Source organism: Callithrix jacchus, chromosome 2 (assembly GCF_049354715.1).
Source record: "Callithrix jacchus isolate 240 chromosome 2, calJac240_pri, whole genome shotgun sequence".
NCBI lineage: Eukaryota > Metazoa > Chordata > Mammalia > Primates > Cebidae > Callithrix > Callithrix jacchus.
This window is the reverse complement of record NC_133503.1, coordinates 108076003-108101254: the sequence shown is the minus strand read 5'-3', so window position 1 is coordinate 108101254 and position 25252 is coordinate 108076003. Positions and strand designations below refer to the sequence as shown.

The 25252-nt window shown below is 36.4% G+C and overlaps 1 protein-coding gene across 3 annotated transcripts in view; it reads right to left on the bottom strand.

Moving 5' to 3' along the window:
* SLCO4C1 (solute carrier organic anion transporter family member 4C1) overlaps window positions 1-24694 on the bottom strand; it is a 62354-nt gene extending 37660 nt beyond the window's left edge. The window contains exons 1-2 of one of the 3 annotated variants that reach the window (XM_002744741.6): window positions 24300-24694; window positions 20232-20495 (exon numbers count right to left, since the gene is read on the bottom strand). In XM_002744741.6, the coding sequence (XP_002744787.2) occupies window positions 20232-20495; window positions 24300-24654 (619 nt within the window). In that variant the 5' untranslated portion in view covers window positions 24655-24694. Of the gene's footprint in view, window positions 1-20231; window positions 20496-22984; window positions 23121-24299 lie in introns of those variants that run through there. The other 2 variants (XM_035291169.3, XM_054252101.2) reach the window with 2 other exon arrangements.
* Window positions 24695-25252: the final 558 nt, after the last annotated feature.

Here is a 25252-nt window from a genome sequence, read left to right as displayed (position 1 = left end):
CACTGTTAAGAATTCTTTTCAGTTTTTCAGACATTTACTCACATATTTACATGTTGTATACTCCTTTAATTTTTTTTTACACATTATAGTCATAATAAAACACACTATCTTTATATTCAACAATGTCCACTTCTCACTTATTATGTCCAGGGCATCTTTGATATTTGCACTTAAACATGTATTTAAATTTGTTGGCACTGTCATAATATTCCACAGCATAAATGTCCTGTAATTGTATTACTTAGTCCAACACATGTATCTAGTAATAAATATTGTTAATATTATATTGTATTATACATAGGTTTAGATCACTTTATTTCTATTAGAATGTTGTGATGTATATATTTTTTTAAGTTTACCCTCGCACATTTTGTGCAAGCCTATCTATAGGACAGGTTACAAAGAGTGAAACTGCTAGTCAAAGTGAATGAATATTTGTATTTTGTTACTGACAAACTGCTTTATCAAAAAGTCATACAAATATGCAATCCCCCAACAAGTCATTAACACTTTACATAATAAAACTTAAATTACTATCAATCTTATTGGTTAAAAAAATATATATATATTTTTTTCATTTCCTTTTTTAAAATCATCTGAAATTAAGCATTTTGCCATACATTTGTTGTCACTTGCATTTTTTTCTATGAACTAATTTTTCAATTAATTCAATTTTCCTAGGTTCTGAGTTTGCTATATGACTCTTCCTATTCTGTAATTGCACAATGGTTTTATTTTAGCATTTTTATTATTTTATTTATATAAGACTGGTGGATAAACATATACAAACAGAATGGATTGCATGGCTATGTCTACATAATCCATATGCATATATCGCAAAATAAGCCTCAGAAAAAATGTAGGTCAGAGGTCATCTTCTGCAGCTCGGGCAAATATATTAAGCCCATTAGCTCAGCCCAGGTGATTGCAATAAGCCAATTAGATAAGCTCAGGTTAATATAATCAGTCAATTAGCTAACTTGTGAAAGCAGAGGCATCCAGGTTAGGCCCTAATTAGAAAATGTGAGGGAGAAAATCCAAGATGGCCAAATAGGAACAGGTCTGGAGTGCAATTCCCAGTGAAAATGCAGAGGATGAGTGATTACTGAATTTCCAAACGAATCGTTACTGCCCACAGACCAGGAGATTCCCAGGCAGAAAAGTGTGACGAGTCTCCAGCATGGCTATTTTAGCCAACGCAGTGGATCTCCACACAAAAACTCACACAAATCTGGATGCTGTTTCAACTGGCACCAGGAACACCTGGGAGATAGAGATGCCCATTCAACTGAAAAAACGGGGGCTGAAACAGGGAGACAGGTGATCTGGCTTGGCAGGTCCCACCCCCACAAATACCAGCAATTTGAAATTCTCTGAATTGAGAGTTTCACAGCAAGCTGGACCTGGGATGGTCCATCTCTGTTGGGGGAAGGGTGTCTGCCATTACCAAGACAGTCCACAACCACTGAGGCAGTCCGCCATTACTGAGGCAGTCCACCATTACTTAGACAATCTGCCATTACCGAGGCAGTCCACCGTTACCAAGGCAGTCTGCCATTACCGAGGCAGTCCGCCATAACCTAGATAGTCTGCTATTACTGAGACAGATCACCATTACTGAGACAGATAGCCATTACCGAGGCAGTTCAAACTATACCTCTATAAACAAAACCACAAGGAAGTTCACACAGCAGCTAGGCAGAGCCCATGGCAGCTCAGCACTGCCTATGCTGGCAGACTATCACTAGGCTACCGCCTCCCTGGGCAAAGCATCTCTGAAAAAAGGCAGCAACACATCAGAAACTTATAAATAAAGCCCCACATTCTCAGGACAGATCACCTGGGAGAAAAGGCAGTTATGAGTTCCACTGCAGGATGTACCTGCCCAGCAGATCTGAATGGAACAACGAAGCTCACAGCTCAGCACTTGAGCTCCTATAAGGGACATACTGTCACTTCAAGCAGCTCCACGACCCCCGTATATCCAAAGAGACACCTCATAAAGGAAAGCTCAGGCTGACATCTGGCAGGTATCCTTCTGGGACAAAGATAACAGAAGAAGAAACTGGCAGCAACCCTTATTGCAGCCCCACAGGTGATCACCAGGTAAGCAGGGTTTGGAGTGGACCTCCAGCAGTACTCCAGCAGAGGGGACTATTAGAAGGAAAACTAAAAAACAGGAAGAAATAACTTCATCATCAACAAAAACAATGTCCACTCAGAGACCCCATCCAAAAGTCACCAACTACAAAGACCACAGGTAGATAAATCCACAAACATGGAAAGAAACCAGTGCAAAAAGGATGAAAAACCAGCACACCTCTCCTCCTCCAAGAGATCACAAATCCTCACCAGCAAGGAACAAGGCTGGATGGAGAAGGAGTCTGATGAATTCACAGAAACAGGCTTCAGAAAGTGGGTAATAACAAACTTCTCTTAGCTAAAAAACATGCTCTAACCTAATGCAAAGAAACTAATAATGTTGAAAAAGGTTTGATGAAATGCTAACAAGAATAACAGCTTAGAAAAGAAATAAATGAATTGATGGAGCTGAAAAACACAACACAAGAACTTCATGAAGCATATGCAAGTTTCAATAGCTGAACTGACCAAGCAGAAGAAAGGCTTTCAGAGACTGAATATCGACTCAATGAAATAAAATGAGAAGGCAAGATTAGGAAAAAAAAGAGTAAAAATAAATGAACAAATCCTCCAAGAAATATGGGATTATGTGAAAAGACCTAATCCACATTTGATAGGTGTACCTGAATGTGACATAGAGAATGAATCCAAGCTGGAAAACACTCTTCAGAATATTATCCAGGTGAACTCCCCAACCTAGCAAGGCAGGCCAATATCCAAGTCCAGGAAATACAGAGAACACCACAAAGTTACTCCTCAGGAAGAGCAACCCCAAGGCACATAATTGTCAGATTCACCAGGGTTGAAATAAAGGAAAAGATGCTAAGGGCAGCCAGAGAGAAAGGTCAGATTACCCACAAAGGGTAGCCCATCAGACTCACAGCAGATCTCTTCGTAGAAACCCTACAAGCTAGAAGACAGTGGGGGCCAATATTCAACATCCTTAAAGAAAATAACTTTCAATCTAGAATTTCATATCCACCCAAACTAAGCTTCATAAGTGAAAAAGAAATAAAATCCTTTACAGACAAGCAAATCCTGAGAGATTTTGTCACCACCAGGCCTGCCTTACAAGACCTCCAGAAAGAAGCACTAAACATAGAAAGGAACAACCAGTACCAGCGACTCCAACGATGTACCAAGCAGTAAAGAGCATCAACACAATGAAGAAACTACATCAACTAATGGGCAAAACAACCAGCTAGCATCAAAATGGCAAGATCAAATTCACACATAACAATATTAACCTTAAATGTAAATGGACTAAATGTCTCAATCGAAAGACACAGACTGGCAAATTGGATAAAAAGTCAAGACCCAAAAAAAAAAAAAAAAAAAAAGTCAAGACCCATTGCTGTGCCATATCCAGGAAACTCATTCCACATGTAAGAATACACATAAGCTCAAAATAAAGGGATGGAGGAAGATTTACCAAGCATATGGAGAGCAAAAAAAAAAAAAAAAGAAAAAAGAAGGCAGAAGTTGCAATCCTAGTCTCTGATAAAACACACTTTAAACAAACAAAGATCAAAAGAGACCATGAAGGGCATTACATAATGGTAAAAGGATCAATGTATCAAGAAAAGCTAATGATCCTAAATATATATGCACCAATACAGGAACACACAGATACATAAAGCAAGTTCTGAATGACCTACAAAGAGACTTAGACTCCCACACAATAATGTGGGAGACTTTAACACTCCACTGTCAAATTAGACAGATTAATGAGACAGAAAATTAACATGCATATCCAGAACTTGAACTAAGATCTGGACCAAAAACACCTAACAGACATTTACAGAACTCTCCACCCCAAATCCACAGAATATACATTCTTCTCAGCACAACATCACACCTACTCTAAAATTGACCACATAATTGAAAGCAAATCACTCCTCGGCAAATGCAAAAGAACGGAAATCATAACAAACTGTCTCTCAGACCACAGTGCAATCAAATTAGAACTCAGAATTAAGTAACTAACTCAGAACTTCACAACTTCATGGAAACTGAACAACTGGCTCTTGAATGTTGCCTGGATAAACAATGAAATGAAGGCAGAAATGAAGATGTTCTTCTAAACCAATGAGAATGAAGATACAATGTACCAGAATCTCTGGGACACATTCAAAGCAGTATCTAGAGGAAAATTTATAGCAATAACTGTCCAAATGAGAAGCAAGATCTAAAACTGACACCCTCTCATCAAAATTGAAAGTGCTAAAGGAGCAAGATCAAAAAAAGTCAAAAGCTAGCAGAAGACAAGAAATAACTAAGATTAGAGCAGAACTGAAGGAGATAGAGAAACAAAAAACCCTTCAAAAATTTAATAAATCCAGGAGCTGGTTTTTTGAAAAGATCAACAAAATAGACAGACCATTAGCCAGATTAATAAAAAAAGAAAAGAGAGAAGAATCAAATAGATGCAATAAAAAACGATAAAGGGATATCACCACCAATTCCAAAGAAATACAAACTACCATCAGAGATTACTACAAACAACTCTATGCACATTAACCAGTAAACCCGGGAGAAACTGATAAATTCCTGGACACTTGCAGCCTCCCAAGCCTAAACCAGGAAGAAGCCAAAGTCCTGAATAGACCAATAACAAGATCTGAAGTTGAGGCAGCAATTAATAGCCTACCAACCAAAAAAAGACCAGGTCCAGATGGGTTCACAGCCAAATTCTACCAAACATACAAACAGGAGCTGGTACCACTCCTTCTGAAAATATTCCAAACAATCCAAAAAGAGGGAATCTTTCCCAAATCATTTTATGAGACCAACATCATTCTGATACCAAAACCCAGCAGAGACTCAAGAAGAAAAGAAAACTTCAGGTCAATATTGATGATGAACATAGATGGAAAAATCTTCAACAAAATACTAGCAAGCCGATTGCAAAAGCACATCAAAAAGCTTATCCATCATGATCAAGTAGGATTCATCCCAGGGATGCAAGGCTGGTTCAACATACGCAAGTCTATAAACATAATTCACCACATAAACAGAACCAAAGACAAAAACCACATGATTATCTCAATAGATGCAGAGAATGTCTTCGACAAAATTCAACAGCCCTTTATGCTAAAAACTCTCAATAAACTAGGTATTGATGGAACATATCTCAAAATAATAAAAGCTATTTATGACAGCCAATATAATACTGAATGGGCAAAAACTAGAAGCATTCCCTTTAAAATCTGGCACTAGACAAAGATGCCCTCTCTCACCACTCTTATTCAATATAGTATTGGAAGTTCTAGCCAGAGCAATCAGGCAAGAAAAACAAATAAAGGGTATTCAATTAGGGAAGGAGGAAGTCAAATTGTCTCTATTTGCAGACAACATGATTGTATATTTAGAAGACCCCATTGTTTCAGCCCCAAATCTCCTTAAACTGTTAAGCAACTTCAGCAAAAGTCTCAGGATACAAAATCAACGTGCAGAAATCACAAGTATTTCTATACACTAACAATAGTCTTAAAGAAAGCCAAATCAAAAACGAACTGCCATTCACAATTGCTACAAAGGAATAAAATACCTAGGAATACAACTAACAAGGAATGTTAAGGATCTCTTCAAGGAGAACTACAAACCACTGATCAAGTAAATAAGAGAGGACACAATGCACCACAAGAGGAAGCTCCTATGTTGTTTATAAATTTAGAGGAACACTGCTGATAAAATTAAGGACTAGAACTTTACCTAATGAACAAAGAGATGGCCAGTCTTACCCACTAATATTAGCAGGGCTGTGAAAAAAGGACAAAAGAAAATCCACATATCATATGCCAAAATATTTAGAAGATAAATACCAAGCTCAGCCAAATTCTTAATCCCACTCAAAGACCCACAGCCTGCTGCTCTCCAGGCATCTGCCCTAAAGACCTAGAGGCTAAATGTACCTCTTTTCCTCTGGGCCTATCCTGCTACTGGGGGTAGCCGAATGGACTCTACTGTGATGTGATTCCACTTCCCCAGCCACACATTTGATAGGCTTCCCAGGACATGCCTATCTATGCAAACTGGAGAGGGGAGTGAAAAAGCCTAGTTTTCAGGGAATCCAGTCTCCCCAATTACCTGCATCCGGTGCTTTGAGGTGGCTAACTAAAAAAATGCAATCTCTCTTTTACCCTTCCCAAGGGGTAGCTGTACTTTTCCTCCCTCAGCCTCACTCCTCATCTCCAAGTCTCCTAACCACTTCCCTGAGGAAGCAGAAAGGGCTGCTGCTTTTGTTTATAGTTGACCACTCCCAAGTCTAAACAGCACCTTCTGGCCTGGGGAATTTAGCTCAATCCTACATTCCTCTCCTATCATCTCTGTTCACTTACCCTGTTACCAATCTTTCAAAAACCTCTCTTATAAAACCTTCAGAAAACAAAGCAAAGTATCTTCAAGTTTCAATGTTTGTGATAATGTTGATCCCTCTGGCTTAGGGCAGGACCCTTCTTATCTGGGCCTCGTGTCAGCTGGTGACAGAAGATCCAAGAAGGCACCAAGAAAAAAACTCCTCCTAAAGGTGATGAGAAACACTCTAAATTAAGATTTATATCTCTTGCCTGTAATAGGTGTCAGTAGGGACTTTCTGGGTTGCTGTGCTTCATAAAAACAGAGGGTAGGGTGAGAAGAGGTTGCACAGACTCTTACAGACAATTCAGCCCTCTGTGGGAACTGAAAAGCCAAGAGTTTGTGCAACCAACCTGTGCAACCAACCTGCCTGGGATGCCAGATAAGTCACTCTCCTCCTATGGGAGCCTAACAGAGTCAATAAAGTGATTTCAAAAGGAGCTACCACAGCATCTAAAGAAAGATGTCATAAGAAAAAAAAGGCAGCATAATTTTATTTCAGTTAAGATTAGGGTGCTGACCACAAAAATATTTTCATGGAGCAGAAGAAAAGTGTGAACACATAATTCATCATGAAATGAGTCAATTATTTATGTAAAGAAATGAAGGAACAGAAAAGAAATGATGAAGGAAAGAAAGAGATCAAAGATACACTGGGAGAAAAAAGTAAAAGGAAAAAATTAAAACCTCATAAAAATAAAGATACAATGGAAAGGGGCACATAGGTAAACTGAGAAAACACAGTTATGGGCATAAAGAATACAAATGAACAAAGTGAGCAAGATTAATGATAAAAAAAAATCGTTAATATAAGGAAGCCGAAGGTGATTATATATACACATAGTCGAAGTACCTAAGAAAGAAAACTAAAATTGTAGAACAAAATACTGAAACATATAATTTAAGGAAATGTCACTATAATTTAAAAATATGTATGTAAATCTCTATGGGTCAACCTGCATAACTGGAGGCCAGGGAAGAATTACATGAATGGTCATCACCAGGACATAGCTTACAGTAGACTGTGAAGAGAGACTCCAAGTTGCACACACATTTGCACTATTGAGAATCTTTGTAAAGAACACCAGCAGTACACTGTATATCAAGTGTCACTAGCACTTCAAAATAATTTCAGAATGCACAGGCAAACAAAGGCTTTGTGTGCTTTGTATCTTCCTTCTTGGAGAATATAACAATGGAATATACTACATATTTATATGTAATATGATAAGAAATGTTACCTTAAAAAATCATCTATCATATATTCAATTTAGATTTTTTCTTCATTAATGTCTAACATCTCCCCGAACTAGTGATCTATAAATCACTTTTGAAAAAGAGTTGTTAGAAGTATAACAAAAGTGTCAAAAGAAACAAAACAGCCGTAGGTCATTAAAAATATTTAAATTTAGCCCTTATACAGACAGACTTAAATCTGCGAGGGTTACAGTGGCACACAGCCACTCCAAAGCACACCAGTGGGGAGGACACCAGAAAAATACACATTTAGGACCTCTTTCTTCCCAACATGCATATTCCTGTTAGCTAAACCCAATTACAATCCAATGGGGAGAAAAGTGCCCGATTGACATAGTCCGTCGGGTTTTTCTACTAAAGCGCAAAGCAAAAGTGATAAATAATAAATATTGGCTCTGGAGGGACACAGAATATCCAACACAGCTCCCCCTCCTTTTTGTACCTAGCATCCACTTTTATCTTTGTCCGAAGTTAAAAATCTATGTATGTCCCATGTAAGAAATCCACAAAAAGCTATCAGCAAAATTTCTATTAGCATTTTGCTAACAGCAAAATGTCGTCCTGAGGTAACATCCATTAAGTTATTCTCCCACCTGAAAGCAACACTGAAGAGTTAGCGGCAGCAGGGGTCTGCATCCAGGGTGGCAGAGGAAAACAAGAGCAGGGCAACAATTAACCAGCTCTGTAATTCTCTTTCTATAGTTGGTCAGACGGCTTGAGTGATAAGCATCACTTCCTTCTCTCACACTTCCTTCTTTCATCCAGTTCTTGTTCCCTTTGCCACTGCTTAACAGGTCTGGTACTGTAAAGTCTTTTACAAGTCTCCAGCTGTTCTTTCTCTATTGAGTTACTGAAGTTTTCTTTGAACAAGTACTGTTGGGTATGGGAGTGTTAAAAGGCACCCAAGTCAATCTTGCAGTCCAAAAATGCACTGTTCCTTGCAACTGAAAAGGAACAACTCAATTTTCCCTCAGTACCTAGGATCCATTAGCACTGCCAATTAAGTGAACTTCTCTCCCTGTTGAATATTTACTATGAGGAGATCAAAAAAGATTAGGGGACAATTATAGTTAAGCTTTGAATTTAAGGAAATAATGACTGCCTTGATGGAAACTTGCATCCCTCGGGCACTAGAATTCAACAAGGGAGGAAGTAAGAATTTCATTAACTGGATTATTAGATACACTAGTGAGAGACACCAATCCACTGGTGCTCCTTAGTTCTCAGACAGTACCCAGCAAACATTGTGGTAAGTTTCCTGGGTTTTATTTTTGCTTAATCTATCCCAGATTTGCAGCTGAACAAGCTAGCAACCCTCAAATGCCAAAGGCTGCAGACAAAAAAAAAAAAAAAGAAAGAAAGAAAGTCACAAGACAATTCTCATCATTCTAGCCAAAAGATTAAGTAAGAAGCAGCTTGGCAAGGCAGAAAAATTATACGGTAACCATGCTACTCTAGTCAAATACCACAGAGAAAACCTGCAGTCTCACCCACACTCACCCCTGCAATATAGAACAGTGTAACAAGGTGCCCAATCCCCCCTTCCACGGTGTTGTCAGAGAAGGTAGCCTGGGTTTCCAGCTCTATGGAAACTCAGAAGCACCACTCTCCCTCTCTGCTAGTACAAGAGGAGGCCTAGTGAAGAGTCAGAACTTACACTACAGTCCACTTAGAATTAGGCCACATCTCTCCTCTGTAGTGTCAGTAGAACAGTAACAAGTCACTTCTACCCATCCCAGAGAAAGTGGTATCAGTGGAGTTCTAGTGAAGATCCAGGACTGCCACCACCACCCAACAACAGCAAGGAGGCTGTCTTCTTACCAGGTGTCAATTGAGGCCAAAGGGTGAACTTGGACTTCGATGCCACATGGCAAATAAGACAACACCCGCCCCTACCTCAAAGCCATCAGAGCAATGTCAAGTAGTTAAGACAGAAGGTTTAAATGAGAACCAGAGTCTAATAATATACCAAGACTATATTTATGTACATATGCAATATCTAGAAAAAAAGCTCAAAAAGATATACAAAAAAAAAAACACTCAAAACACTATAGATATATAAAAATGGAATTCTAAAAATGTTCAAGCAAGCTACATTCAGAAAAGCAGGAAGCAGATAATAGAGAAATGAAAGCAGAACACAAAAACTAAATATTAAAAGTACAGGTTTAAACTTTAACATACTATTATTTGTATTACATGTAAATGGTCTGAATATTACAATTAAAGGATATTGACAGAGTGAATAAAACAAACAACCCTACTATGTGCCATCTACAAGAAACTCACTTCAAATGCAATAATGTGGGCAGGTTGAAATTTAAAGATTGGGGAAAAAAATCATCCAAGCATTAATCAAAATAATATAGGAATAGCCATATTAATATCAGTTGAAACTGACTTTAGAGCAAAAACATTTACTTGACACAGAGAGACATTACATAATGAAAAAGTAGTCAATTTACCAAGAAGACATAGTAACACACATTCACCAACACAGAGCTGTAAAACATGAAGCCGAAATTTATAGAATGAAAAGAGGAACAGATTAAACCCACAATTACGATTAAAGATTTCAAAACCCCTCTCTGAGCAACTGATAGAACAGAAAATTAGCAAGGACATAAACTAACTTAACCAAATCTACCAATAGGATCTAACCAACATTTTCTAAACACGCTGGAAACAATAGCATAATACATTTTCTTTTCCAGTGCCCAGCAAACATATGCCAAGATAGATCATATCCTGCACCATAAACATGAATAAATTTTTAAAAATTCAAATCCTACATAATATGTTTTCTGACTAAAATTGAATCAACCTAAATATCATTAATAAAATGATAACAAGATCATCTCCAAGTATTGGAAAGTAAACAACATGCTTTCACACTTCCAAATAATCTATGGATCAAAAGGATGTCTCTAAGGAGATTTAAAAAAATACACTAAATTAAGTAAAAATGAAAACACAAAAATTAAAAAAAAAAGAGTTGGAGGGAGGTAGGAAAAAATTAAAATTAAAAAAAAAGAAAACACAATATATAACAATTGTGAAATACAACTCAAGTAGTCCTGAAAGAAAATTTTATAGCACTAAAATGCATATATTAGAAAAAATAAAAATAAAATTAATAATCTAAGCTTCCGTGTCAGCCACCTAAAGAAAAATAATAATAAAATGAGTTTAGAAAAAGCAGAAGAAAATAAAGAGCAGAAATCAATAAATTGGAAAGCAGAAAACTATAGAGTAAAATCAATGAAACTAAAAGTTCATATTTTGAAAAGACAAATTTAATTGGCTTCATCTAGCAAGGCTGACAAAGAATAAGAAAAAGTAGACAAATATTATCAATATCAGGAATCGAGCAAAGGATTATGACAGATCCAGCAAAGAAAACATACTAAATAAATACTAGGAACAGCTAACTCCATACACATAAGAAAACTTTAGATGAAATGGACCAATTCCATAAAAAGCATACATTACAGCCATTATATCTATTCACCCAAAGCGAAGTATTAGGTGGGTGCAAAAGTAATTGCAGTTTTTGCCATTAAAAGTAATGACAAAATCCCAATTACTTTTGCACCAACCTCGTAGATTTGAATCACTATTAAAGATAACTATTAAGAATACTGGCTTTTTAATTGAGAAGCTCCCCAAACAGAATCTATAGGCCCAAGTAGTTTCACTTGGAGAATTCTAACAAATATATAATGAAAAATTAAAATCAATTCCAGAAAATAGTAGAGGAGGAACATTTCTCAACTTATTGTATGAAGTTTGTAATCCCCTAAAATTCATATAAACTACAAAGCCAAATAGAGAAAGTACAAAAAAGAAAATGAAACTAATATAAGAATATAGACACAAAAATGCTTAACAAAATAGTACCAAACAGAATTCACAAATGTATCAAAAGAATTGCACACCATTGCCAGGTGAATTTTATTCTCGGATGCAAGGCTAGCATCAAAAAAATAAAATAAAATAAAGTTAACTACCATATTAACTGACTGAAGAAGAAAAATCACATGATCAGAAATCAGATGAATAATGATGCAGAACAAATATTTGACAACATTCAACAATGATTCCTGATATAAAATTTTCAGAAAAAGAGGAATAAAGTAGATAAAGAGTATTTATGAAAACATGCAGCAGTAGTAAAAGACTGAAAGCTTTTTTCCCTAAAATAGGGAAGAAAGTAAGACCATCCACTGTCACCACTCTTACTCAAAATAGAACTGGAAGTTCTAACCAGTGCAATAAAGCAAAGAAAAAAAAGAAAGAAAGAAAATAGAAAATTAATGCCATACAGAAGATAAAGGAAGTAATAAAACTGTTTCTATTTGCAGAAGACATGATTATCTACATAGAAAACACCAAGAAATCCACAAAATATGTTAAGAACCAAGTAGTTCAGTAAGGTCACAGAATACACAATGAAACATACAAAAGTCTATTGTATTTCCATATATTGGCAATGAACATATGGAAACTGAAATTTAAAATACAGTACTATTACAATCACTCAAAAAAAGCAAAAAAAAAATACTTAGATGTTAATCTAACAAAACATACACATAACTTGTATGCTAAAAATACAAAATACTGATTTTAAAAAATCTAAATAAATGGAGTATAAATTCATACATATTCATGAATTGGAAGATCCAATATACTAACTATAGCAATTCATTCCCAATTAATATGCAGCTTATATTAGTTTATTTTCACACTGCTATAAAGATACTACCTGAAACTGGGTAATTTATAAAGAAAAAAGACTTAATTGACTCACAGTTCCAAACGGCTAAGAAGGCCTCAGGAAACTTAACAATCATGCCAGAATGGGAAGCGGGTACATCTTATAGGCAGGTGAGAGAGCATGTGAAGGAGGAACTGTCAAACACTTAAAAAACCCATCAGCTCTCATGAGAACTCACTCACTATCAGGAGAACAGCATGGGGGAACCACCCCCATGATCAAATAACCTCCCATCAGGTCCCTCCCTTGACGTGTGGGAATTATGGGGATTACAATTTGAGATGAGATTTGAGTGGGGACACAAAACCAAACCATATCACAGGTTTAATACAATTCCCATCAAAATCCTATTATTTTGTAGATATAGACAAGATTATTCTAAAATTTGTATGAAAATATAAAGGAATGAGGAGAATCAATATGGAAAGATAACAATGAAGTGAGAGGAAGGTCTATAGAATTTCAAGACTTATATAATAATCAAGAATGTGATATTGGTGGATGGACACATAGATCAATAGAAAAAAGTAGAGATTCCAGAAATATAGATATACAAATATGCCCAACTGATTTTGAAAAAGCTATAAAAGCAATTCGGTGGTCAAAGAATAGAATTTTCAAATGGTGCTAGAGCAATTGGACATTTGTAGACAAAAAATGAACTTTGATCTAAACCTCACATCTTTTATAGAAATTAACTAAAAATATATCAAAGATTTAAATGTAAAATAGAAAACTATAAACCTTTTTTACAAAATAGAAGAAAATCTTTGGATTGTAGCTAGGCAAAGTGTTTTTAGTCTAGACAATAAAAGCATAATCTATAAAAAGAAAAATTGATGTTAGACTTTATTAAAATGGAAAACTTTCATCCTGTGAAAGATCCTGTTAAGAAGGTAAAAAGACAAGTTAAAGAATGGGTAAAAACATTTGCAAACTAGCTTGTAAGTTCTAGTACTTAGAAAACAAATAGCACTCAGTAAAGAAACAAAAATGCAAAGACATGAAAAGACATTTCACCAAGGATGATACACAGATAGCAAATTCGCACAAGCAATGATGTTCAGTGTCATCAGCCATTAGAGAAATACAAATTAAAATATTACGAGATTTTACTGTACACCTATTAGAATGGCTACACCAAATGCTGGCAAGGATTCAAATAAACTGAGTCACTCAATAATGCTGATGGGAATATAAAGTGAGACAGTGAATTTGAAAAACAATTTGGCAGTTTCTAAAAAAACTAAATGTAGAATTTTCATATGACCCAGCAGTTTTACTCCTGGGCATCTAGTCCAGAAAAATGAAAATTATGTTCACACAAAAATCTACATATTAATACTTGTAGCTTTATTTGTAATAACCAAAATCTGGGAACAAACCAGATGTTCTTTAATAGGCAAATAATTAAACAAACTACGGTACATCCATACCATGGATTACCAATCAGCAGTAGAAAGAACAGAACAACTGATATATACAATAACCTGATGAATATTCAGAAAATTACTCAGACTAAAAAAAGTTTATTCCAAAATTTTATATACTGTATATTACTGAATTATAGTAAAAATCTTTAATTATAAAAAGGTTTATCATGAATTAATTTATAATTAAAAAAAATTTTTATATGTAAAAATCCTGTTCTATGAGAATGTTTAAAATGTAAAACGGAATGCTATGCAAGAATAAAAATGCTCACAGGTTGAAAAATATTTTGTTAACTTTACTAAAAAATAGGCACAGAAAAACAGTAAGACAATTCCAGAGTTGTGTTCCTTGAGAAAAGAATAACAGTGAATTGGATTTTTTTTCTCTTTCCTCTTTGTAGTATTACCCTGGGATTACAGGCACCCGCCACCACACCTGGCAAATTTTTCTATTTTTTAGTAGAGATAAGATTTCACCATGTTAGCCAGGCTGGTCTCAAACTCTTGGCCTCAAGTGATACACCTGTCTTGGCCTCCCAAAGTGCTAGGATTACAGGTGTGAGCCACCTTGCCCAGCTCAGGGTAATTCATATTATCTAGGAAGTATGGGAAAGACTGAAAAGCCTCTGCTATAAAAAATTGTGAATAGTTTCATCTAGCATTGACTACTGCTAAAAGGTAGCTCTAGGCCTTTTATTGTATATATTGAATTTAAATTGGAATCATTTGTTTTATTAAACCATTATAACTTCTAACCTAAGAAATCACCTCTCTTCATTATTTCTTTATTCATTTCAGTTACAAAGAAGCAAAATGTAAGAAAAATAAGTGATTTCCATAAAGGAAAAAATAATATCAAAAAAGGAAAAATACTCAAAAGCCAAGAAAAATTAAAGCTTCCTGTATTGAACTTGTGGTTGAAAAGCTCTAAGATTCTTTGCCCTAGGTCTTCTCAAATCTAAGCAAGCATTCCATTAAAGAAAAAAGTATTCTAAGAATAAAAGATAAAATAGTAACTAGAAATAAAGTCCACTTTGAGTCCTACTCTAATCATTTTCCTATACAGCTTCTGTAAGTTGTTACCAAGCATAACCTTTGATGAGCATTCTCTCTGAAATGCCAATCAAAAAAAAAACCTTAGAAATTTAGTGCTATAGCTAATGTGAATTTTTGCCTTGAAGGTATTTTGAGGGAAAGGGGATAGAAAAGAAAAACAAAGAAATGGTGTAATGTGGGAAAAATTATCCAATTATTGGTCAATAAATAAAAAGAGCTTTACTGGATTTAATAACTACTTTTCTACAATTCCTCAGTATTTAATAATGACCTCTTTCCCAAAGTCTCAAAGAGACATAAAGATTATTTTGCTTGGTAACATTAAAATAACATTCATCTAAAAGAAATTAAAATTGTTTAGATAAAAAAAGTTATGTGGTAAAGATTTATTTATTGCATTTTAAATATTTTAAAGTCACATTGCAGTAAGCTGTGTCATATTAATATTATGTCAAAGTAAGTAAAAAAAAGAATGTCAAATATGACTCATTTGAAAGTGTTTTGACACTATTCTACTTTCAGGTTAACTTGTACAAAAAAATAGCCCTTAATAATATGTATTTGTTCCTCTTAATTTGAATACAACCCCTTTTTTAATCTAATAACAACCACAACTTCCCTTTGATCATCTCCAAAGTTAATCACCTCGAATGCATAAGTGTTTCTAAAAGCTTCCCTTAATAAAAACTTTCTCTCCAACCTACTTGAATTTACCGTTTACAACACAACAGAAAATCCAAGCTGTTTCAAAATATACCTTCCTAACTTTTGCTTTTAATGTTCTTTTGTGTTATTCTCACACCTGTAGAAATTATATGTGCTTATCATATTGTATGTTTTGTTTTCTTCTATTTGCTAACTATACTATATTACTTTAGTCTCCTCTTATACAGATTATCCCATCCAAAGTGAACCCTGACTTTGGTTTCCCTCAAGTTCAAAACACAAAAACAACAGAAAAAGCACACAAGGATATGTTAATTTTCTCACTGTCCATTTAAAATTAAATTACATGTGTAATTTCAAATAAAATGATTTATTAATATTATGCTCATGTTTTGTTAAGTTACTTAAGACTACACATCCTCTTGCCTCTAATTAATTTACTTGAAGCTTTCAACTAATCTGTTTTCCTTTTCCAGTTTCCTTTTTGTAAGTTTTCTTCTCTACTCTCCTTAAAGTTTCACAAATAATTCAGATTTTTCATTAAAGATTCCCATACTTACAAAAGTAGATTAATACAAACCATTGTACCTATTAGAAATAGGGGAAGAAATGGTTTAAATTTATTTAAAAAATTAAAATAATTCAATATAGTCAATAACTTAGTATGAGTCATAAGCATACAAATTTGAAAAACAGTAAAGAAACCATAAAAATTAAGATTAGTTTTAGCTGTTGTTGACTGTCTATGAAATCACTTCACTTCTTTCCAGAGGGCTTACATTGTAAAAATAAGGGATTTATCATTTTTAACATCCCTTCCATTTCTAAATGTCTGGATTCCCTAAAATGTATAATGTAATTTCAATCCTGAATTCCATGTCTGTAATATTATTATAAACACCTATGCACACCACAAGAAAAACTTACACGGGAAAAAAATGCAAAAATTCAACACAACAGTGACACATTTTCATTCACCAGCAATGGGAGAGTAACTAATATATCCCTTCCTGAAAGTCAGTGTGACATTATCTACCAAAAACTAGAATGAGGAAGCCCTTCAAGTCCAATATTTGCAACTCTAGGAATCAAACCAAATGAAGGATTGCACATTTATGTAAACACATATGTTAGAGGATATACACTGCAACACTGGATATATAATATACAATTCATACTTAAAAACTCCGAACCCCAATTCTTAATTTCCACTCCAATTCTGTTCTGCCTAGTCTTCCACCTTCTAGTAAAAATGACCTCAGCTGGTCAAGCAAAATACCAGAGTCCTTCATTCCTCCTTCACAATAAATCCAACAGAGTCGTATTTCTTTTTCCTCCAAAACACTGAGAATCAGTCATCTTCTGGATCTCTACTGCTACCACCCCAGTTTCAGTCACATTTTTCTCTCAACTGGACTACAATACAAATTTCCAGAGTGATTGCTTCCTATTTACTCTTGTCTCTCAAACTCCAGTAAAATCACGCACTTCCCCATGTGAAACTCTTCCACAACTGTGCACTGCACTTCAAACAAAGTCTAAATGCCTTCCTGGTGCCTACCTGCCTCTCCAAAACAGCCTCCCTTGCTTTGATGATGCTGGCCAAAACTGACAATTCCTAAAACCTACCAAGCCCTCCACTGCTCCAAGGCCCTTAATCATATTTTTCTACAGCCTGGAAAGCATCTTTCAAGGTTAGCTCTTCCTTATTCAGATATTATCACTGTAGTCTTTCCTGGCCCATATATTAACCTTTGACACAGTATTATTTCATACTATTTGCCCCTTTAGCCACTCACCTCAATTTTCACTTACCTTGTTCATTTGTTTATTAATTGCATATTTCTTCCCACTAAAACATAAAATCCACGTGACATGGAACTGCTTTACTGGTATTATCTCAACATATCAATCAATATATGTAATATAAATGGCAGAATAACATAAGGGCAAGCTGAGTTTTTGCTTTCATTTGCCACATACAAGTTATTATTTAAATTATAAATCCATAAAAGTAAATCTAAGTAAAAATCTTAGCTCAGCCAATTCCTCTATATAACCTATTTCAATAATCTACTAAAATAATGAAAAATGTCAAATAGCTCAACAAGAACTTGGTGAAACCTGCACAATACACATTAAAGTACTAAAAGTTTATAATTTGGCTTCAACAATCTTAGCTGTGTCTCTGGTTACATACAAACACCTTAATTTGTGGCAATTTTCCTTTAAGAAAATAAGTTCTTTAGAATGGCCATAACTCCAAGAATAAATGGCAAGAGATGAAGCTGAGAAAATTGTGGAAGACAGATCAGGCTTTGTACTGGAAGAAGCATTTATGTTTCAGTTTAGAGAGTCATAGTATTTTAAGCAAGGTTTTTGTACTTGAGAACAAGAAAGGTATCTGAGCAACTGAAAGGTGAGTGACGGCCTAGATACAGCACAAAGATTACCACCTAAATGCTGTAAACCAGTAACTATCATAGAATCAGTATCATGTTTTCTTTTGTGGCAGATTGAAATTTAGGTATTCCCTTACTCTTTAGATTTCAATAGTGTTATCCTAAAGCCTATGCTGCAATATGTGGCTTGTTCCTAAAACTACTCCCAGTGAAATTATGTCAATTTGCCTTGTGCAATCTTGTCCAATCTCGGATCATGTGCTAGAATCTATGTAAGTGGTTTTGCTGTTGATAACATATTCTTCTTATTCATTCCAAACTCTACCACATTTTAAAAATACTCTCCATTCATCCACTTACACATTCTATTTTTACTTCCAAAATGAAGTCTACTTACCAAGTAAGTGCACTTCTAAAACTATTCTACATAATATATACTTTATTATTGAGAATATTTTCCTGTTTGTTATTGTTCTAGAATTGGAAAATTGATCTTGGTCCAATTTCATTGCTAAAACGGAACATCTGAGGCATTTATGAAGAAAATAAATTTGGCTCACAGTTTTACTGGCTGTACAAGAATGCAATGCCAGCACCTGCTTCTAGTGAGGGCATCCAGCTGCTTCCACTCAGAGCAGAATGCAGAGGGTAGCCAGCCAGAGATCACAGAGATCACATGGGGAGAGAGGAACAAGAAAGCTACAGTGGAGGGGCTGGAATTGTTTTTTTGTTTGTAGAACGTCTCACTATATTGCCCAGGCTGGTCTCAAACCCCTGAGCTCAAGAGATTCTTCTGCCTCAGCCTTCCAAAGTGCTGTGATTATGCGCATGAGCCCCCACATCTAGCTCCAACTCTCTTTAACAAGCAGTTTTCTTGGGAACAAACAGTGAGAATTCACTGACCTCATCCCCAGGGCATTAATGTATTCATGAGCGATCCACCCCCATGATCCAAATACCTCCCTCCAACACTAGGATCAATGTTTAGGGGGACAAACATCCACACTATAGCAAATATTAATTTTCAATATTAACACAAATCTAACAATCTTAACTTTTTAAAAATAATACCTATAGCATAACAGGCTCCAATTCTCCTTTTATTTTTAGGGGTTAAGTAAGTGAATAAAGCTTCTGAATTAGTAACCATCTGAATTTATTCCTAATTATTTCAACATTTGCTATTAGAATTCCGAGAAAGGACATAAAAATATTAAGGTTTACTTTCATTAGTCCACTCTTCTGTCTACATTATATTTATTTTTTTTATTAATAATGTTATTTTGGAAAAATATATATATAATCAAATTTCTTTTTTGAGCCTTTAATAATATATTTCTCCATCTAACCAGAGCAACCTATAGTGTAGATTGCTCTGAAGTTCCGTGCTTCTTATCTAAGTCCAAAGGTAGAGCTGGTTTCATTTCTTAGGGTAAGTTCCACTTTTCTAAATGTTACCTCTCTTTATATCAAATCAGGAATCAACATATCCAGGGTGCAGAGCTGTAAACACATCAAATAAAAGTATAAGGACTCATGTTTGGATTCCCTTCCATGAACACTCCCTTCGTGGAAGCCATCTTTCTGTCTCCTGGATTTTCCCTCTGGAGTCCCCTTCCTCCTAAACTCCATCTCTCCCTATTCCCTTCCACTCAGTGTGGAAGGTGCTTTCCTCTCCTGGATTCCAGCTTTCTGAATTCTCTCACTTAGTGTGAGAGTTAGCTGTTTCTTTCTCTCTCCTTGTCTTTTTTTTTTTCACTCTTTCTCTAAATAAACCACTTTCTACAAAATCAATAAACAAATAAATAAAAGTACAAAGGGAAAAACTAAAGATCTCAGAATTCCAATGACGTCACAACATGAAAAGGAAAACAAGTCATCTCTTTTTGAGGAGGGCCGTGTATAACATGCGGAATAAGAATCGGAGGCTTAAAAACTTGGAGAACCACTGAAACAATGAATACTATACAGTCTCTCTAATCTCCTGTCTCACACAGTTCACACAATGAGCAAAGCAGAAAGCAGTGAAAGAGATGTAAACCCTTACCATACTGTAGAAGTGAATTGCAATATAAAGTTAATGACCTAGTTTTTTTATCCACATCTTTAGATTAAAACAAACAAACACAAATAGAAACTTACCTTCAAAGGGAGACCCCAATTGATATTCTCCACTGAAAAATTGTGGTAATGAGAATACAAGTGCTCCCAGTCCTATCATAAAGGCTGCAAATGCAAGCCATCTCGGCTTGTGTCCTCTTTCACCAAAGAACGATACAAATAAAGACAACAAACAGAATGAAATATCGTAGCTTGATGAAATCAGGCCAGTCAGGGAACTCTTCATTTCATAACGCTTCTCAATAGTGGAAATGCTAATATTTACTAGGCCATTAACTATCATGCCTAAAAAAGAGAAAAATGTATGCACGTCATTAAAATTTTACCATATGATTTAAGGTTATTAACACAAGGGAGTAGAGTTTGGTTATTTACTTCTTTCGGTTTTTTAAAATGTGCCAGTACTTAAAGTCTCAAAGTTGCAAAGTTAGGCAACCTAAAAATCCGTTTGCTTATATTTCCCTAAATATCAGTTTGCTTTTTAAATTGTACACTTGTGAATTTTCAGGTGTCCAACAAAACTCATGCTTGCTACATACTAAATTATAGTTAACTAGCCTTTATTCATTTTTCTTTAAATGACAAAGCCAGACTGGTAATGTCCCATGAAGCCATTTTGCCAGAGTTTCCAGGTATTAAAAAGTCATACTCCCATGGACCTCAATCAGAAGACTACAAAAGACACAAGAGACTGCATAGGCCATTACTGTTAGGTTCAATTGCTTCCCAAATTACTCAATCCTTAAACATACTTATCTATAACAAGAGATAACTTCGACTATTACTTTATCTCCTCCCTTCTTTCTCCTAGTCCCCCAAAAAGAGATAAGCTTGATTTGGTCTTAGGAAGGAGAAATTGAGCAAACCCCTACTTTTTTTCTAACTTTCTTACAGATATTAAAGTTACTATGTGAAAGATTTTAGAGCAAAAGTAAACATAAGTCTTTCAACCAATTGCATTCTAAATCGTATGAAAAGTAAAAGAAAAAAACATATACTTATTAAAACTATAGTGAAGGAATAGAATGTAAACAAGGTAAGACTGAAAATCTGAAAATTTTGACTTACTTAAAAATGTCCTGTCCAGATACAAATTAAACTTACAAAGGCTTAAACATTACTATAAATTGAAAATTCAAAAACTCTGATTGTATTAACTAGAGATTCCTTTACTTAGGTATAATAAACTGCCTTTATTCATTAACAGTACAGATTAAACTCACAGGAGTTTAAACATTACTATAAATTAAAAATTAAAAACATGTGATTGAATTAACTAGATACTCCTTTTATTTAGGTATGATAAATTGTTTTCATTCAATAACATAACGAGTATACACATACAAGTCATGATCTCCACAAATCTCTTTAAATTTTGATTTATCAAAACCATAGCTGAAAACATATTTCAAAAAAAAAAAAAAATAAATCCAACAAGTTTGACAAGTTTCAAAACTCCTAACATAATTTTTACTTTTATACCAGCTTGATAAGACTATAAGCCAATTTACAATTCCTGGGATTTCAAAATAATGTGCCTGAAGTACCTGGGGATGACATTTTTATAAGTTATCTAATCATACAAAATTTCCCCCATTCAATAAAATCAACTTTCCTCACACCTACCATACTGATTAAAAAATAGTTATTAGAAAGCGTTTTTGTGGTAAAACTTTTCTTTGAAAAAAAATTGGTAACCTCTGCTGGAAGTGCAGCACATTAATCCAATGACTCAAAGTGGATTCTATGCTATACAGGTTCCAAGAACACTCCTTAAAACAAAACTAAACTAAAAATCAAGAAACACTGAATACTACATCTCTCTATTGTAAATGAATGGCAATAGGAAGTACATTAGAAAATTAAATATTAGAGACCTTCTGTTTGTCTTGGAGAAATGCTGGGTTAAACAAACTCATTTGACAAATTTTGCTTTTTTTTCCAATTAAACATATACTTAAATATACCATGGAAATGACCTTCTTAAGGATCATGTTTGAGAAACATGGCAATAGTTTTCAGCCATTTAAACTTCAGCTGAAACGTAAACTAATAATCTGTTGGATCACACTTTTTATTATTATTATTATTTTTTTTTTAGACCTTGTTTCGCCCTGTCACCCAGGTTGGAGTGCAGTGGCGCCATCTCGGCTCACTGCAACCTCTACCTCCCAGGTTTGAGTGATTCTGGTACCTCAGCCCCCTAAGTAGATGGAACTACATGTGCGTGGTGCTTTGTTTGGTTTGTTTGAGAGAGAGTTTTGCTCTTGTTGTCCGGGCTGGAGTGCAATGGCACTACCTGGGCTCACTGTAACCTCCGCCTCCCGAGTTCAAACGATTCTCCTACCTCATCCCCAGAAGTAGCTGGGATTACAGGCATGTGCCACCACACCTAGCTAATGTTTTCATTTTTAGTAGAAATGGAGTTTCGCCCTGTTGACCAGACTGGTCTGAAACTCCTGACCTCGGGCGATTCGCCCGCTTTGGCCTCCCAAAGTGCTGGGATTACAGGCTTGTGCCACCACACCCGGCCTAGTTGGTTATTTTTATCTCTGATTAAGCTTCTTAAATTGGGGACCTCTGGGTAGATGCTGCTCCAGATGAAATGTGACACAATTTTCTAGAAGGAACAATTATATTTGACAACAATTTTAAGCAATATTTTATATTAAATATAAAATTATATATTCTGGAATAATATCGAAATTTCAGAGAAATTTTAAGATAACACAAAAGATAAGACTTTTTTTTTACTTGTGTCCAACTTTTTTTACCTTTGCATTCCTTTGACACTGAGATGCTTCACAATCACCAATTTCGGAAAAGTATGATCAAGACATTAGTGGAGGGGAACTTTGGTGGGAACAAGAAAAGTGGACAGGGAAACAATTCAACAGAAATCTACCTTCAGTGGAAGAGCTGCAGCTGACTTGCAATCAACAAATGGTTACTTAGCATTTAATGTGCAAAGCAAGAGGCCCTGGGTTCCTTGAAGAGGAAGAATAAGAACAAGAAGTATACTTATGCTTTTACTTAGTTTTCTATTAACTTTAAAAATGGGCTATTTCCAGCCCTCTAAAAAAAATATTTCTAAGGTTGTATTTCTTCCAATTAATTATTGACTGATTATTATACAGAAAATATTCTCAGACTATGATTCAAGTGACCAAAAAATACCTACATGCCAATTCAACTAAGATTCGGCCTGTCCTTCAGGACACTCCACTTCATCTCCACCCTTTCTCAAAGTCGCCTCAGAATAACTTCCTATTTTCTTTCAACCTCTATATTAAACACATCATAGCAGCTTTAACTTTCTCTGTGCTTTCTTTCAAGGGAGCTGTTCTCCCTCCAGGATATAACTCCTCCAAACTCAGCTTAGATTGCAAATCCCTGAGGGTATAAATCTGAACTTTGTAACACCCAAGAAAATCTAAAAGAGATCCTAGAACAAAACATACTGAATAACTATCGTAACACAATGAAGATTAAGGCTCCCTTCAACAACGTCGGGAGCCTTGGCTAATTTACTCAGTGGGCTGCTCTGGTGCCCACATACTCTCAAACTAAATAATACACTGACAAAAGATGAATGTCTATATCTAATTTATACACTAGATTTTGCATAGCTTTCTCCTTTGCAAGGCAAACTACTCTCATCTGCAAATGTATTACTCCTTCCCCTGAAGCAACGAAACAAACGTAAAAGTAAAATCCCTTTAAAGAGAGACTTGGTAAATTGTCTATGTAAAATCAACTCCCCCAGGGTACACTTTTCCCAAAGGAAGGTTCTTGTAATCTTCCCTGGAGGTACTGAATCCGCTTAACAGATAACACACAAAAGAGAAAAAGGCTTGTATAGCAAGTCTGAACCGTACCGATAAAGGAGACGCTGAACTGTGGAAGTCTGGCTGGAGCCGGTAGGTTGACGTTGATGAGAACGCAGGCAAGTTCCAAACCCCGGGCCCTTGCAGTGCGCGTCCACCGCCCCGCGGACCCCGCGCACCTGCCCTCTCCCCCGGCCAGCTCGCCGTGCCCACCTAGCTCTCCCCTGGACCAACGCCCCCTCGAGCGGGCGCTAGACTTTACCTTGTGTGACTGCCAAGAGGCAGTAGTGAAGCAGAAAGCCTTGAGGCGTGTTGCAGCGCTGGAGACACTGGGGATGCAAGTTCCTCCACCCGCAAGGACCCTCCTCAAACTCGGACAGCGACATTGACCGGGGCTGCTCTTCGGAGGCATTGGGAGGGGCTGAAGGCAGAGGTGGCTCCAGTGACTTCTGGGGCCCCTGGGGCTTCTGAAGCTCCTGTGGCTGCGAATTCTCTCTCTGGGGGTCGGAGGAGAAGACAGAGACCTCGATCTGGGGGGGCGACGCAGACGAGCGGCGCAGGTTGTCTGGGCTGGAGGGAACGAAAGCCAAGTTCTCAATACCTTTGGCGCTCTTCATGTCTGAATGGGTTCTCTCGACTCCGGCGCTTCAGAGCCTCAAAGAGCCAGGTCCCTCTGTGGCTCCTCCCACCGGCAGGTGACAGCGCCCCCGTGTGGGGAGTGTCCTTGTTCCCGACCCTCCAGCCTCCTACCCAGCTAGTGGCCGAGTGGAGCGCAAAGCGCGGAGCCCTGGCGTCAGCACCCCAGGATGTGGCTTTGACACTCAGCTGTGTCTCACCTGTCGCCGCAGGAGCCAACTGGAAGGCGCGGTGTGGGCGTGCCACCCGGCCGCTGCCCCGTGGAGGGGGCGAGAGTTCTCAGCTCATCGCCGTCCACCGAAGTCCGCCTCTGCCCTAGCTCGGGCGGTTCTGACCTGAGCCTCCAGCCCCAGCGCGCTTCCCTGAAGCCCAGGCGCTGGTAACACACAGAGACTGTGGGAGCCTCTTTCCAAAAGCTCCCCCTGGGTGCTGGCATGAAACCTGTAAACACAGTTGCATCAGAAGATTGTTCAAGAAAATGTCTTGCGTTTTTCTTCCTTTGCTGCTTTCCAAACCAGGCTAAGCTTGAAATCCAAGACTCAAGACGTCGGAGGTATGCTTTGGATTCATGAGCATCTT